Source organism: Stenella coeruleoalba, assembly GCF_951394435.1.
Source record: "Stenella coeruleoalba genome assembly, chromosome: 1".
In the NCBI taxonomy this organism is placed as follows: domain Eukaryota; kingdom Metazoa; phylum Chordata; class Mammalia; order Artiodactyla; family Delphinidae; genus Stenella; species Stenella coeruleoalba.
In genome coordinates, this window is record NC_137169.1 from 185038527 (window position 1) to 185055596 (window position 17070).

Here is a 17070-nt window from a genome sequence, read left to right on the forward strand (position 1 = left end):
TATACATATACATATATCCCCATATCTCCTCCCTCTTGTGTCTCCCTCCCTCCCACCCTCCCTATCCCAGCCCTCTAGGTGGACACAAAGCACCGAGCTGATCTCCCTGTGCTATGAGGCTGCTCCCTACTAGCTATCTATTTTACGTTTGGTAGTGTATATATGTCCATGCCACTCTCTCACTTTGTCCCAGTTTACCCTTCCCCCTCCCCATATCCTCAAGTCCATGCTTTAGTAGGTCTGTGTCTTTATTCCCGTCTTGCCCCTAGGTTCTTCTGACAGGAGGTCCACTCTTGATGATTGAGAATAATTCTTCCTTTGCTATTATTTGCTTACTGCATCCTGGAAGGTCCATCTGAGAAGCATGAGGGTGGTGCAGTGATAGTGGCAGCGATGGTGGTGGCAGCATACCTCAAGGTTTGGGTGGGGGTGGGGCACAAGGACAAAAGAGTAATCGTAGTTGGAAAGTGCTACCAGACAATCCACAGAGAGCAAAGGCCATACTCTCTGATTAGGCAACAGGCAATCATTTTCAAATCCTTTAATTCAGAGAATTAAAAATGTCCTCAGACTCCTCAGCTGTTCATAGGTAATTTACTGTGTAAGTAACACACTATATTGTTAAGTAAACTTAATGTTTACTTTTGAGGTAGGTGATACTATTCTTTTCTCCTCATTTTCCAGCTGAGGACACTTGAGGCTCAGAGAGGCTAAGTAATTTGGCCAAGGCCTTACAGCTAATGGAAGAGCTGGGATTATAATCCAGGTTGAATACTAGAGTTAGCACTTTGAACCAGTGCTCTCAGTTATGGATTAGTTAGTTGTATTTATTCTGATTGCCACAAAGACTGTCTGTGAAATAGGTGTTGGTGGACTGTCATTGTTCATTTGCAGAGCTGAGGTAATCTGAGGTAATTTATCAAGTTGGCAGAAGAAAAGAATGTGGGTAGAAGAGGAGAGACAAGGAACGTCAGCCAGTGAGGTCACTGTTCAGTCATCAAATATTTATTTTGCAGTCTTTTTATCAGGCAGTGTTTTAGCTGAACATGGTTCCTCTCAAGAACTCACCATTCATTAGGAGACAGAAAAAGAAAATTATACTATAGCAAGAACAGAACAATGACAGAGTAGTACATGAGGCACAATCATTACGAAGGGGCAGTCAACTCTGCTTTGGGGAATCAGGGAAGGCGTCACAGAGGGTGAAGATCAAGCTCTCTCTAGAAAGACAGTCAGGTATGGATTCGACGGGCTGGAAGAGGCAACACCTTGTGCCAAAGTGAGGAGGTACAGCACAGTCCATAGTCTGGTAGTACTAGATGGCAGGGTTTGAAGTGGAGGGGTAGCTGCAGGACAGGATTCTGGTGACCTAGGCAAAGGGACTCAGGTCCTGAAGAGTCTCCTCTTCCAGGCTAAGGAATTTATTATCTCTAATCAAGGGACAAACTTTGAAGGACTTTTACATTGGAAAGCAACGTGTCAGCTCTGGATCCTTTCTGGTTGCCCTTTCCTATACACTCCCCATCATCTTTGCTTTGCTCCGTGGCTTAGGAGGCTCGCCTCCTAACACATCAGTTGGTGTATTGGTAACCTAGGATTGCCATAGCAAAGTACCACAGAGTGGGTGGCTTATTCTTTCACAGTTCTGGAGGCTAGGAGTCCGGAATTGTTGGCAGGGTTGCTCCCTCTGGAGCTTTTGAGGGAGAATCTGATCTGTGCCTCTCTCTTACCTTCCAGTGTTTGCTTGCTTGGCGATCCTTAGATGCATCACTCCAATCTCTGCCTGTCTTCACGTGGCATTCTCCACTGTGACTGTGTCTCTGTGTGTCTTATCCTCTTTTTATAAGGATCCTCTTTTTATATTGGATCTAGCTCACCCTACTTCAGTATGATCTCATCTTAACTTATATACATTTGCAAGGATCCTACTTCCAAGTAAGGTCACATTCACAGGTACCAGGGGTTACGACTTGAATATATCTTTTGGTGTGTGGGGGGGTGCAATTAAATCCACAATAGTCGGTAACCTTGCCCTCTAAATTTTGGTTGGGTTAGGCCACTGGGGAGCACGGGCAGCGGGATGGAAGAGCCTAAGATTCGGCAATTAATTTCCCTAGTACTTTTGGAGTCACCATGGACTGCCTTCATTGGTCAGCTGGAGGTCATAGTTCTTGAGAGGTGGCCCTCTGTACATAATCTCTCTCTCTCTCTCTCTCCCTCTCTCTTATTCATAATTGTTTTCTCCCCTTTCCTCATTAGGCCTACGGATGGTAGAAGCACCTCATTGTTACTAGTCTGGGAGAATTTCATTCTACTTATGATTTCCCTGCACTCTGCCCAAACCACTTGACATAATCTTTATATTAAATTACCTAATTTGAGTTCTATCTTATTCCTGCCAGGATCTTGATAGAAACAATGACAACATTTTTTATTTTAGAATAATTGCTTAGGTAAAGGAGGCAAAAAAAAAAGGGGATACTGAGACTAGAGAGAAAGATAGTACAATAATTCAGATAAGAGATGATTAGACCTAACCTTGGATGATAACAGTTATGATGGAGAAGAGAAGTGAAAAACACAAGATATTTGGGAATAGAATTAATATGACTTGGTACAACCCTCATAACCAAGCAGATTTATCCTCGCCAAATACTTACTAAGTAAGGAGAAATTCTGTCCCATAGTTTTTCTGGCACCAATTTCAAAAAAAAGTGAAGATTTACAGATCAGTAGAAGGGAGGCGAGCAGGATAGGTGCCCCCCAAGCTTTCAAATAACGTGACATGGAGGCAGGCTTGGAGGAATCGGGAACTATTCGAGTTTTTAAGGGTTTCAGTGTCCTGTCCCACTGGGTCAGGATGGCATTTCTGGCTCCATCCCATTTTCCAGGGCCCATCAGGCGATACTGGTAAGGAGTACATGGTCCAAAGAAAACTTCCCAAGCTAGTCTGGGATCCTTGAGGAACAGAAGTGGGACATTGGGCTTCGTGCCTATGCAGGCAGCAAGTTCATCCATGTAGGAAATGTAGTCAAGTTTGTCTCCACTGGTATCTTTCATCAAACCCCTGATAGGAAAGAAGATGGATCACTTTTGATTTTCAAGTTATGAGTTACCCCACCTCCCACCATTTTGTTTCTTTCTATTGGAGTCAAACCATGTCAGGAATGTTTTTCTGTGTTGAAGAGAAAAAAATAAGAGGAGTTTATTTGCATAGGGTATTTGTGAGCATAATTAATTTTGTTAAAGGAGATGGTAGAAGGAGGCAATTGGAAGAGGAGATTTAAATAATGTTTTAGGTTCTTGAATTTGATAGGAGGATAAAATCAGATCAGTTCAAATATCTTATTTGTTGAATAAATAAACATGATAAGAAAGCATCACATATATAGCTACCTAAATTATTTTTATTGATGTTAATTGTGAGTTGAGAGGACCGTAATTGGCGTAGCAGTACTGAACATGATACAGATATAAGTACAGTTGACCCTTGAACAACGAGGGAGTTGGGTGCACCAACCCACCATGTAGTTGAAAATCCACATGAAACTTTTGATTCCCCTCAAACTTAACTACTAATAAATTATTAGTAGTTAACTGGAGGCCATACTGACAGCATAAACAGTAGATTAACACATATTTTGTATGTTGTATGATTCTACACTGTATTCTTATAATAGAGTGAGTAAGCTAGAGAAAAGAAAATGTTATTAAGAAAATCATAAGGAAGAGAAAATATATTTACAGTACTGTACTGTACTCATCAATACCATGAGTTTATGTCATCTGTTTATAAGACGAATTGTCTATTGGTAACTATATCAATATTGTCTTATATGATACAAAATACTGTAGATGTTGTTTGTATCCCAAACACTAGACATCAAAAATGAAAAGATAATGTGAAAGAGAAATTCATATTTATTTACAAGTATAATGAATCATACATTGATAATGAAGAAGCAGCAGCAATGTGATTATTTCATGGAACCCTAGCCTATATACTAATGAATGAATCATTATAAAATTTTTATGGTATACAGCATTACAGTCATATTCATAGTACAGTATTGGAAACATTGTTACATTAAAAAAACCCACTTACCTGTGATGACAGGCTGATAGACAGTTTCTCCAAATATGAGAGAAAGAGGCATACTGTACAGTAACGTAATTCTTTGAAAGCAAAGTTAGAAAATAGTAAGAAAACTAACACATTATTAATTTTATATTACTGTAAATATCACTCACTTTATACCTATGTAAGGATGGGCTATCCACTTCAGTACAAGTCTTACACATGATGTTCTACATGACAGATACTTAAGCAACGATGACGATGATGACACAAAAACTTCTCATACAATTCTTGCCGTGCAGTTTTTAGATTTTCACATGAAGACAGACGCACAAACACAACAGATAAATCTATTGACAGTAAGGCATGATGATTATTTACTATTCATTAAGGGGAAGTGGGTCATCATAAAGGTCTTCATCGTCATCTCCACATTGAGTGGGCTGAGGAGGCAGAGGAAGAGGAAGCTTGGTCCTGCTGTCTCGGGGGTGGCAGAGGCAGAAGAGGTGGAGGAGATGAAGGGGAGGCTGAAGAGGCAGGTACATGTAGTGTGACTTTATGGAAACACACTGTAATTTCTGTCTGACTTTTTTGCTTTTTCATTTCTCTAAAAATGTTTCTATAAGGTACCAATTCTTCTTCCATCATTTGCTTTGGTTTCAGTGCCTGTATCATAGAAGGGTCCATGTTATAAAATAAGTCAAAATCAGTCTTAAATAATTGGAGCCCTTCTGCCAGATTGTCTAATGTCACTTTGTTTTCTGGCACTGCTTCTTCTATGTCTTCTTCCTCATCATCCTGCGCTGGTTCAGAAGCACTCATCTCCATCAAGTTGTCTTCTGTTAATTCCTCTGGTGTGGTTTCTATTAGCTCGTGTGTGTGTGTGGCTGCGCTGTGCGTGACATGCAGGGTCTTAGTTCCCAGACCAGGGATCGAACCCTTGCCCTCTGCAGTGGAAGCACAGAGTCCTAACCATCGGATGGCCAGGGAATTCCCTCTGTTAAGCTTTTTTTTTTTTTTTTTTTTTTGCCTGTGTTGGGTCTTCCTCTAGTTGCGGCGAGCGGGGGCTACTCTTCATTGCGGTGTGTAGGCTTCTCATTACGGTGGCTTCTCTTGTTGTGGAGCACGGGCTCTAGGTATGCAGGCTTCAGTAGTTGTGGCACGTGGGCTCAGTAGTTGTGGCTCGTGAGCTCTAGAGCGGAGGCTCAGTACTTCTGGCAGACGGGTTTAGTTGCTCTGCAGCATGTGGGACCTTCCTGGACCAGGGCTCGAACCAGTGTCCCCTGCATTGGTGGTGGATTCTTAACCACTGTGCCACCAGGGAAGCCCTCTCTCTATTAGCTCCTGAATTTCTCCAAGATCTTTATCTTGAAACCCTTCACCCCCTGCTTTTTATTTTTATTTTTTTTGCCATATCTACAATCTCTTTCATGGTTTTCTTAATTGGCTCTGTCATAAATCCTGTGAAGTCACGCGCAAGATCTGGACACAGTCTTCTCCAGCAGGAATTTATTGTTTCAGGCTTGATGGCTTTCACGGCTTTTCATATAACAACAATGGCATCTTCAATGGTGTAATCCTTCCAGACTTTCCCGATGTTCTCTTTTCTTCCATAGCACTGACAATTCCTTCCATAGAGCACTTCAGCGCTTTGTTTTAAAATCATGGGTTCTGGGTGGCCAGGGGCATTATCCAATATCAAAAGAACTTTAAAAGACAGTCCCTTACTGGCAAGGAACTTCCTGATTTTAGGGACAAGGCATGGAAGGAACCAATCCAGAAAAAGGGTTCTCATTGTCCAGGCCTTCTTGTTGTACACCCAAAAGACTGGCAGCTGGTATTTATCTTTTCCCTTCAAGGCTTGAGGTTAGCAGCTTTATAGATAAGGCAGTCCTAATCATAAACCTGACTGCATTTACACACAACAGTAGAGTTAGCCTACGCCTTCCTGCCTTAAATTCTGGTGCTTAGTTCTCTTCTTTACTAATAAATGTCCTTTGTGGCCTTTTTTTCCCCTTTAGAATAGGGCACTTTTGTTTGCATTAAACACCTGTTCAAGCAGGTATCCTTTTCTTAATGGTGTCTTGGAACTTTGTCTGCTGCCTCTTGGTCAGCAGAAGCTGCTCCTCCCATTATCTTGACATTTAAAAAAAAATTAATCAATTAATTAATTAATTTTTGGCTCCATTGGGTCTTTGTTGCTGCGCACGGGCTTTCTCTAGTTAACGGTGAGTGGGGGCTACTCTTCGTTGTGCTGTGCGGGCTTCTTATTGCAGTGGTTTCTCGTTGCAGAGCACAGGCCCTAGGCGTGCAGGCTTCAGTAGTTGTGGCACGTGGGCTCAGTAGTTGTGGCTCACGGGCTCTAGAGCACAGGCTCAGTAGTTGTGGCGCGTGGGCTTAGTAGCTCCGTGGCATGTGGGATCTTCCCGGACCAGGGCTTGAACCCGTGTCCCCTGCATTGGCAGGTGGATTCTTAACCACTGCGCCATGAGAGGAGTCCCTATCTTGACATTTCAAAAGACAAATCTCTTTCTAAAGTTATCAAACCATCCTTCTCTGGCATTACAATCTTCCTCACTTTTCTTTTGCTTTAAGTTGTTGTGTAATGACTTCACTTTTTCTCAAGTCATGTTAGTCTATAACTATGCCTTTCTTATAGTAATTCTGCACACATATAAAAGCTGCATTTTCAATACAAGATAAAAAGGTATTTCACAAAAAGTGCAAGGTTTTCATGCCTGCTGGCATAGCTACAGCGATGGCTTCACAAATTTTCTTTTTTAAAATAACAGTCCTTATGCTGGATTCATTTATCTTGAAAAGACAGGCAACTGCAGCTAGCAAACCTCAATCTATTGTACATATCAACTTTTTCTTGTAATGTCATGACTTTTTTCTCCTCCTTGGGAGCATTTCTAGCATTACTAGTGACACTTTTGTATGGGTCCTGTGGTATTATTCAAGGTTTACTAAACACGACGGAAAATACGTGATAACTGCAAGAGATCACTTTTTACTGAGACACGAAATTTACTGGAGAGATGAACTGCTCTTGCAGAGATGATTAGCATCACATGACATATTAAGCTGATAGTTGAAACACCTGAGCTGATCACAATAGCAACAGGAGGTGGCTATGAAGTTATTGCAGTAGTACAGTATATACTACAGTTAAGTTTCTGCTGTTACGATTTAATACTGCATCATTTATTTACATTTATTTACATTTCTCTTGATTGTGAATGGTGCCATGCATGGTCTGTGTTTATGCGTGCAAGTTTTGATAAATTTTAAAATAGATTTTTGTATATTTGATGGTAGTAAATAATAAAATAGACTAGTATCTGATACATATATTTTGCGCATTCATAACATACCTAAATTTTCTTAATTTTTCAGTATTTCTAGGCTTTGTGATTCATCTGTGAGTTTTTTCAAATTGTCACAAACCTCCCCCAATTTTTCCAATATATTGAAAAAATTCTACGCGTAAGTGGACCCACGCAGTTCAAACCTGTGTTGTTCAAGGGTCAACTGTATAGTGTATATGAAGGCTCTGTTCCCACTTATTTCTGTTGTTAGTAAACCTTCATGATGTGCCAATGTCATTCTTTCAATTATTCATTCTTTCCTTCAATTAATCAATCAGTCTTAAGTGTGTATCACATGACAGGCACCATCCTAGGTGCTGGGAGTTCAACAGTGAGTAAAACAAAGTCCTTGCTATCAAGGAACTTACATTCTAACAGGGAAAATCATCAGGCTGTAGAAAAAAAACCCCAGCCAAATAGATATAGAATATATCAAGCGGTAATAGGAATTATGAAGAAATATAAAGGAGGGTAAAGGGGAAGAGGCAATGATGAGACTGAGTGGTTTGCCATTTTATACAGTGTTCTCAGCGAAGGCTTCTCTCTTATGAGGTGATATTTGAGCAGAGTGAACCTACAGGTACGGGGTGGGGGCAGAACATTCCAGGCAGAGGGAACAGTAAGTGCAAAGGTTCTGAGGGGGCTATGCTTGGCATGTTGGAAGAGCAGGGAGCTGTCTGGAGTGACTGGAGCAGTATGGGTGAGGTGGGAGAACGGGAGACAATGAGGGCATAGAGGTAGCTGGTTGCCTATAGGGGTGCAGAGCTGCAGGGAAGTTTCTGGGAGTGAAATGGGAAGCAGTCAGAGGGTTTTCAACAGAAGAGCAATGTTAGCATTGGTCACTCTTGTGCAACGTCAAGGTTAGACTGTAGAATAGCAGACGGGAGGTACAGAGACCAGATAAGAGGTGACAGCAAGTGTCCTGGTGAGAGATGATAGTGGCCTGTTCTGGGGTGGTAGCAGCCAGGGTCGTGAGAAGGGTCTGGATTCTGAATTTATTTGAAGGTAAGAGTTGACAGTATTTGCTGAGGATGTGAGAGAAAAAGAGGAAAAAAAGATCATTCCAAAGTTTTTGACTGTTCAACTGGAATAAGTAGCCATTGACTGAGAAGGGGAAAGTCTCAGAGCAGCCCATGTGCAGGTGGAGGTCGAGGGTTAGTTTTTAGACATATTAAATTTCAAACACCTATTACGTATCTAAGTGGAACTATCTAGAGGGGGTTGGATTAAGAGTTGGAGTTCCGAGGAGAGATTTGGGCTAGAGATCCAAGTTTGGGAGCCATGAGTGTGTGATGGCATTTAAAGCCACAGGCCTGGTGAGGCCACCTAGGAGTGAGTGTTAATAGAAGTGAGAAGAGGTCTGAGGATTAAGGCTGGGGTTCACCATTTTTCAGGAGTGAGGAAGAGGAGACACCTGTAAATGCCTAGAAAGAGCAGCCTGAGAAGTAGGAGGAGAACAAAGAGAACAGGGCTTTGGGGGCAAGTGAACAAAGGGTTGCCATCTGTCCTGGGCCAGACTCAGTGGAGTGACCTGGTCCCTCCATTGGACACATCTAAGGCCACAAATATAGTTGGTGGAAAAGTAGGGACTGAAAACATATTCTTCTGACTCATAATGCAATTATTTCCATCCTACCACATTGCTTCTCTAGGAATGGCTTTTATATTGAAAATCTTTTTTTTTTTGTAATGGAATATATTGGTAGCAGGCTATATTTCATACCTTTCTATGAGCTGCTCCTTTTTCGTAGCCTCAGCCATCAATTTTTGAGATGGAGGTATCTTACAGAGTCCTGTAAGGAAAGTCAGAAACAACAGTAAAGTCACATGTGCCTCTTCCGTTGAGTTCTCCTCCCCCTGATTTCTGGCCCCCCACTGCTCCAACCTCAAAACATGTGGTCATCAAAGCTTAGAATGGAATTAGAGTGCAGAGGGTAATTTTTTGGAGGTAAATTCCCCCTCTGAATTCACTTAAGCAGGGTACTGTACTGCTGGAATTGTAAGGACAGACGCCCCGTGGCTGAGCCTGCCCTGCACTGGTCATCAGGACCTGCCCCTCTTCATCTGCTTGCACTTTACATATATTGACATATAATATTATTTACATTATATTGTATATATACCTCCACATTATATTTGTGTGTGTGCATTAAAACTATTAGCTGGTTAACTGTAAACACTTAAAATGACCCCATTCTTATAACCCTGCTTTGGTATGTCTTCATTTTGTTACATGGGGAGGCTCAGGCATGGAAGGGGCCAGGCAGTCTCTCAATCTCACAAAGGCTCTGTCTGCTTGAGCTGTTGTGAGGATGTGCTTGTTCTCAATAATCCACCTAGACACGGACAGTCTCTCTTTTCTGGCCAGTCCTGCCGTTGTCAGTTGCCAAGTTGCTGACCCCAGGGTGTGGGGTTACTAACCTACATGAGAAAGGTCTGACTTAGCTCTGTAGTATACTTGCCACTAGGATCATTTTATCCTGTATAAAGCTGGAAAGACTTCACTTGGTGGTTCCCAGACTGCCTCTTGGAGGCTTTCTGGAGAGGCTTGCAATCACTGCTATGGTGTGATCTAATCAAGTTTTGTTTTCTCAGCTCTGTCATTCCTTTTTTTTTTTTTTCTGAACGGGGGAGGGGGAAGGGCTGAGCTCTGTCATTCTGATAAGCATTTTTGAGCTCATTATAAAATACCTAAAAAATCCAGGTACTTAAGAGTCTTCTGTGTTGTTTTTGTTTTGGGATTGTCTTTTTTTTTTATTGAACATAACATGAGATCTGCCCTCTTAACAAAATTTCTGGTGTGTAATACAGTATTGTTAAGTATAGTCACTGTGCTGTACAGCAGATCTGTAGAGCATATTCATCTAGCATAACTGAAACTTTATACTCATCAAACAACAACTCCCCATTCCCCTTCCCGCAGTCCCTGCTAACCACCTTTCTACTCTCTGCTTCTATGAGCTTGACTATTTCAGATTCCTCATATAAGTGGGATCATGCAGCATTTGTCCTTCTGTGACTTATTTCATTTAGCATAATGTTCTCCAGATTCATCTATGTTGTCACAGATGGCAGGATTTTTTTTTTAAGGTTGAGTAATATTTCATTGTCTGTATATTCTTTACCCATTTATTCACTGATGGACAGTTAAGTTGTTTCCATATCTTGACTATTGGGAACAATGCTTCCATGAATATGGCAGTGCAGATATCTCCTTGTGATGCTGACTTCAATTCTTTTGGATATATACCCAGGAGTGAGACGGCTGGGTCATATGGTACTTCTAATTTTAATTTCTTAGCCACCTCCATACTATATTCCATAGTGGCTGCACTATTGCATTCCCACAAATAGTGTAGAAGGGTTCCAGTTTTTCCACATTCTTGTCAACACAGGTTATCTTTTGTTTTTTTGATAATAGCCATTCTTATAGGTATGAGGCGATATTTCATTGTGGCTTTTTTAAAAAATTAGTTACCTATTTCATACATATTAATGTATATATGTCAATCTCAGTCTCCCAATTCATCCTACCCCCTGCCCCCACTTTCTCCCCTTGGTGTCCATAAGTTTGTTCTCTACATCTGTGTCTCAATTTCTGCCTTGCAAACTGGTTCATCTGTACCATTTTTCTAGGTTTCACATATATGCGTTAATATACAATATTTGTTTTTCCCTTTCTGACTTACTTCACTCTGTATGACAGTCTCTAGATTCATCCACGTCTCTACAAATGATCCAATTTCGTTCCGTTTTATGACTAATATTCCATTGTATATATGTACCACATCTTCTTTATCTATTCTTCTGTCGCCAGGTATTTAGGTTGCTTCCATGACCTGGCTATTGTAAATAGTGCTGCAATGAACATTGGGGTGCATGTGTCTTTTTGAAATATGGTTTTCTCTGGGTATATGCCCAGTAGTGGGATTACTGGGTCATATGGTAATTCTATTTTTAGTTTTTTAAGGAACCTCCATACTGTTCTCCATGGAGGCTGTATCAATTTACATTCCCACCAACAGTGCAAGAGGGTTCCTTTTCTCCACACCCTCTCTAGCATTTGTTGTTCGTAGATTTTCTGATGATGCCCATTCTGACTGGTGTGAGGTGATATACCTCATTGTAATTTTGATTTGCATTTCTCTAATAATTAGTGATGTTGAGCAGCTTTTCATGTACCTCTTGGCCATCTGTATGTCTTCTTTGGAGACATGTCTATTTAGGTCTTCTGCCCGTTTTTTGATTGGGTTGTTTGTTTTTTTAATATTGAGGTGCATGAGCTGTTTATATATCTTGGAGATTAATCCTTTGTTGATTTGTTTGCAAATATTTTCTCCCATTCTGAGGGTTGTCTTTTCATCTTGTTTGTAGTTTCCTTTGTTGTGCGAAAAGTTTTAAGTTTCATTAGGTCCCATTTGTTTATTTTTGTTTTTATTTCCATTACTCTAGGAGGTGGGTCAGAAAAGATCTTGCTGTGATTTATGTCACAGAGTGTTCTTCCTGTTTTCCTCTAAGATTTGTATAGTGTCTGGTCTTACATTTAGGTCTCTAATCCATTTTGAGTTTGCTTTTGTGTATGGTGTTAGGGAGTGTTCTAATTTCATTCTTTTCCATGTAGCTGTCCAGTTTTCCCAGCAGCACTTATTGAAGAGACTGTCTTTTCTCCATTGTATATCCTTGCCTCCTTTGTCATAGATTAGTTGACCACAGGTGCATGGCTTTATCTCTGGGCTTTCTATCCTGTTCCATTGATCTACATTTCTGTTTTTGTGCCAGTACCATATTGTCTTGATTACTGTAGCTTTGTAGTATAGTCTGAAGTCAGGGAGTCTGATTCCTCCAGCTCCGTTTTTTTCCCTCAAGACTGCTTTGGCTATTCGGGGTCCTTTGTGTCACCGTACAAATTTTAAGATTTTTTGTTCTAGTTCTCTAAAAGATGCCCCTGGTAATTTAATAGGGATTGCATTGAATCTGTACATTGCATTGAGTAGTATAGCCATTTTCAAAATATTGATTCTTCCAATCCAAGAATGTGGTATATCTCTCCATCTGTTTGTGTCATCTTTGATTTCTTTAATCAGTGTCTTATAGTTTTCTGAGTACAGGGCTTTTACGTCCTTAGGTAGGTTTATTCGTAGGTAGTTCATTCTTTTTGTTGCAATGGTGAATGGGATTTTTCCTTAATTTCTATTTCTGGTATTTCGTTGTTAGTGTATAGGAATGCAAGACATTTCTGTGCATTAATTTTGTATCCTGCAACTTTACCAAATTCATTGATTAGCTCTAGTAGTTTTCTGGTGGCATCTTTAGGATTCTCTATGTATAGTATCATGTCATCTGCAAACAGTGACAGTTTTACTTCTTCTTTTCCAATTTGTATTCCTTTTATTTCTTTTTCTTCTCTGATTGCCATGGCTAGGACTTCCAAAACTATGTTGAATAACAGTGGTGAGAGTGGACATCCTTGTCTTGTTCCTGATCTTAGAGGAAATGTTTTCAGCTTTTCACCATTGAGAATGATGTTTGCTGTGGGTTTGTCATACATGGCCTTTATTATGTTGAGGTAGGTTCCCTCTATGCCCACTTTCTGGAGAGTTTTTTATCATAAATGGGTGTTGAATTTTGTCAAAAGCTTTTTCTGCATCTATTGAGATGATCATGTTGTTTTTATTCTTCAATTTGTTAATATGGTGTATCACATTGATTGATTGGCGTATATTGAAGAATCCTTGCATCCCTGGGATTAATCCCACTTGATCATGGTGTATGATCCTTGTAATGTGTTGTTGGATTCTGTTTGCTAGTATTTTGTTGAGGATTTTTGCATCTATATTCATCATTGATATTGGTCTGTAATTTTCTTTTTTTGTAGTATCTTTGTCTGGTTTTGGTATCAGGGTGATGGTGGCCTCGCAGAGTGAGTTTGGGAGTGCTCCTTCCTCTGCAATTTTTGGGAAGAGTTTGAGAAGGATGGGTGTTAACTCTTCTCTAAATGTTTGATAGAATTCACCTGTGTAGCCATCGGGTCCTGGACTTTTGTTTGTTGGAAGATTTTTAATCACAGTTTCAATTTCATTACTTGGGATTGGTCTGTTCATATTTTCTATTTCTTCCTGGTTCAGTCTTGGAAGGTTATACCTTTCTAAGAATTTGTCCATTTCTTCCAGGTTGTCCATTTTATTGGTATAGTGTTGCTTGTAGTAATCTCTTATGATGCTTTGTATTTCTGCGGTGTCCGTTGTAACTTTTCCTTTTTCACTTCTAATTTTATTGATTTGAGTCCTCTCCCTCTTTTTCTTGATGAGCCTGGCTAATAGGTTATCAATTTTGTTTATCTTCTCAAAGAACCAGCTTTTAGTTTTATTGATCTTTGCTATTGTTTTAATATAATTGGAAAATGCTGTGAAAGCACTTTAATTAGCCTTAAGTAAACATGTGTAATAATTTAATCACAAATGCCATGGAATTTTTTCTGTAATACAAATAAATGAGATTTCCTAATCACCTTCTCCTCCCCTCCACTCCTCACCCTCCCAGTTAAAATATCATGTTTGTCAATTTAGGAGAACATTTTAAAGTATGGTTGATATCTAATACATTTTTACAGTGTGAGAGAAATCAATATTACCTAATATTGTGTTATATGCTATTTATTAATTATTGGTGATTGTTTCTATTCATTAAGGGTATAATTCTGCTAAAGGACAGCTGGTTGGCTCAACTGTGATTGCTGTTTATATTTTTACAAATGCAATAATACAGTTACAAATGGAATTCTTTAAAATGCTTATGAATCTAAAACTTGCCCTACTTTACAGAGGTATGATAATAATAGCAATAGTAAGAACAACAGCTATAAGTTAATGAGCATTTACTCTGTGCCAAGAACTGTGCTAATTGCTTTGTAGACGTTATTCATTTTACAAAACCTTTGTGAAACAGGTTTTATTCTCATTTTACAGAAAAAGGGACTGAGATTTAAAGAGGTCCTTGCAAAGCTAATGAGTTGGGATTGGACCCCAGTAGCCCTGACTCTATCACCTCTGCTCTTACAGTGATAACTGATAGCAATCTGTGTCCAGTGTCTACAGTGTTTTTATGGGCATTGCTTAAAAGTCACTATCTCCTTAGACCTCAACTTTATTCACAGCGTATATTATTTCAGTGTCTTTCTTAGGAAGCGATATAAAACTCTACCGATAGTCATAAATGGAAAGACTTAGGAGTAAATGGACTAAACTAGACTTGATTTGACTAGAGTAGTATAAAACAGGATCCTGAAGCTTCTAATATTTTCAGTTACTCTGAGAAATGTGATTTTATTTTGTTGTCCAAATTTATTCTATCCACAGAGTCAAAGCCTCTTTTTCCACTCAGTCACATTAATGACATAAGCACACCCACCATAATATTACACATATATAAAATTAATTCTTCACTAAAATTTTTTTGGATGTTTTATGTTACTTTAACTCACATTTGTTTGATTTTAGCTAAATCTCAGGGGACTGGTTTCAAGACTCATTTGTTCACATAGGGCTTTAAATAGAGTCCAGGTACCTTTGAATACTCTTGTGGCCCATCGTGCTTGGAGCTCCGTGCCTGCTAAGATGGATCCTGTAAGGCTGATGAAGCCAATCATAGCCAGTGTTGTCCTCTCTAGGTTTGAGGGAAAGACCAGCTTATACAGGAATGTCTTCTTTGTACAAAGGCTTTTGAGAGGTTCTTCCAGAAAGGGAAAAGAAAAGGTGTATCCTGTAGTGAAGATCACAACATCGATGTTTTCTTCCACTGTCCCGTCTTCAAAGAGAGCAGAGGTTTCTGTAAACTCCTTCACGCTGGTTTTCATAGTGACTGTCCCACAGAGGATACAGGTTGGCAGCTCATCATTCACAATTGTTTTTGGTTTTTTCCTTTGACACAGAGGAGAAAATTATTCACTGTGGTTATATTTATAAGACACTCAGCAAATGATTTATTTAGTCAATTCAAAATATCTGCCACGTCAAGGGAGTAAATTGACCAATGTCTAATTCAGAGCTGTCTATCTGACTTACTGTTTCTATAACATCTTTTGTTTTCCTGCTCCCAGTAGAAGGCATGTAGAAAATGACTAAACCTACTCTTTCCTGTGGGGTTTAAAATTCTCTGTCTCTTGGGTCTAATTTCTGGAGCAATGTCAGGATCAAGTACACAACAATCCATTTGATAGTCAGTTTTGGGTCCACATCACCCAGGCCTCAAAGGATTGGCATTTGGCAAAGAGGAAATTACAAAAAAATTTTTGGATTAAAAAAATTGAATCTACTGATAGATTTTCATAATAAATATTTTCATTATGAACATCATTCTACCTAATTGCAGCAGACATAATGTCTATAAAATTTACATATTGAATCATTCGTTGTTATTAATTTTCTTCGTAAGTTGAAAGCCATCTTACCCAAGAAAAAATATTTGGGTCATGCATATAATAAAAATCACATTTAATGACTTTACATGCATTTCAGTTTTCCTTTTCCTTGCCAATGTGTAGCTCTATATAGATGTGTATTAAAATATATAACTCTAGGAATTTCTATTGGAAATTCATACCTCTAATCATTCAGGCAGAGTAGACATTTATTAAAGGTTAGTGAGAGCTGGCCATCTGCACTCACTGTTGCTGCAAATATTCTATTTGTGGCTGGCAGCCATCCTGTGAACCCTCAAGGCCAATTTAAATTTCGTAATTTTCAAACTGGAAATAAAGTTTCCATCCTTCATTTTCTTCTAGCCTCATCAATTACTATTTTGCTACCAGACAGAGAGTACTCCTGTTTCAAGAACTTCTGTGGTACTGATAGACATTGTCTTAAAAGAATAAGCTTGGATAAACAAAGGCAATGTCACAATTATTGAACATTTTGAGTTCTGAATAAAATAGAATGAGAAATATTGATTAAATAACTTTACCATTAAATAAAAATATAAGTACCCCTTAGTAATATTTAGTCCATAATTCGTATGATCAAATCTTTTATTCAAGCCCCTCTCTCGACTCCACTTTAGTACACATGAAGGCAGAACTTGTGCAGTAAAATTGTGGCGTCTTGTATCCATCATATTAAATGGGTAGCCCCCATTTGAAGAGCGGCTGACGACCCAGGTACCCGTTCTAGTACTGAGAAGAACCTAAAAAGTAAGGCAAGAAGGATAAATACATGTGCATCAGTTTTGTAGTATTCTTCTTCAATATGTTTCAAACGATTTATAACATTCTGGTCTTATAACAACAGAGGACTGGTGAAGTTGTACCTAGATCTCCAAATGACTAGGTGTTCCCCCGCTGTCGTTATTTTCATAAATCACTTTGACCTGACCTATGTATCGGTTAAGTATTTTCATCATGTTTAAAGTAAAGAATTATAGTAGTAGCAGACATGTGCTATTGAGCTGGCAATGTTTTACATGTAAATAATATAGGATTTAAAGTGAGGTTTTGAGCAAGCAATTTTAACTAAATTAAATAAAAATCTATTATTTCTAAATCTAATCATTGTCCTATAATTTATGATAAAGTGGAATAGATTTCTAATTTGTGGATCTATGCTTGGAATTTCTAAAATCATTATGCGT

The 17070-nt window shown here is 39.2% G+C and overlaps 1 protein-coding gene and 1 long non-coding RNA gene across 3 annotated transcripts in view; one reads left to right on the plus strand and one right to left on the minus strand.

Moving 5' to 3' along the window:
* Positions 1–17070, plus strand: part of LOC307184679 — a 554503-nt gene that overhangs the window by 2973 nt on the left and 534460 nt on the right. The gene's annotated exons all lie outside the window — the stretch shown is intronic.
* Positions 1024–17070, minus strand: part of FMO4 (flavin containing dimethylaniline monoxygenase 4) — a 34159-nt gene continuing 18112 nt past the window's right edge. The window contains 5 exon segments of the mRNA XM_079918249.1: positions 1024–2711; positions 2713–3067; positions 9173–9242; positions 15013–15365; positions 16430–16626. Of these exon segments, the coding sequence (XP_079774375.1) occupies positions 2640–2711; positions 2713–3067; positions 9173–9242; positions 15013–15365; positions 16430–16626 (1047 nt within the window). The 3' untranslated portion in view covers positions 1024–2639.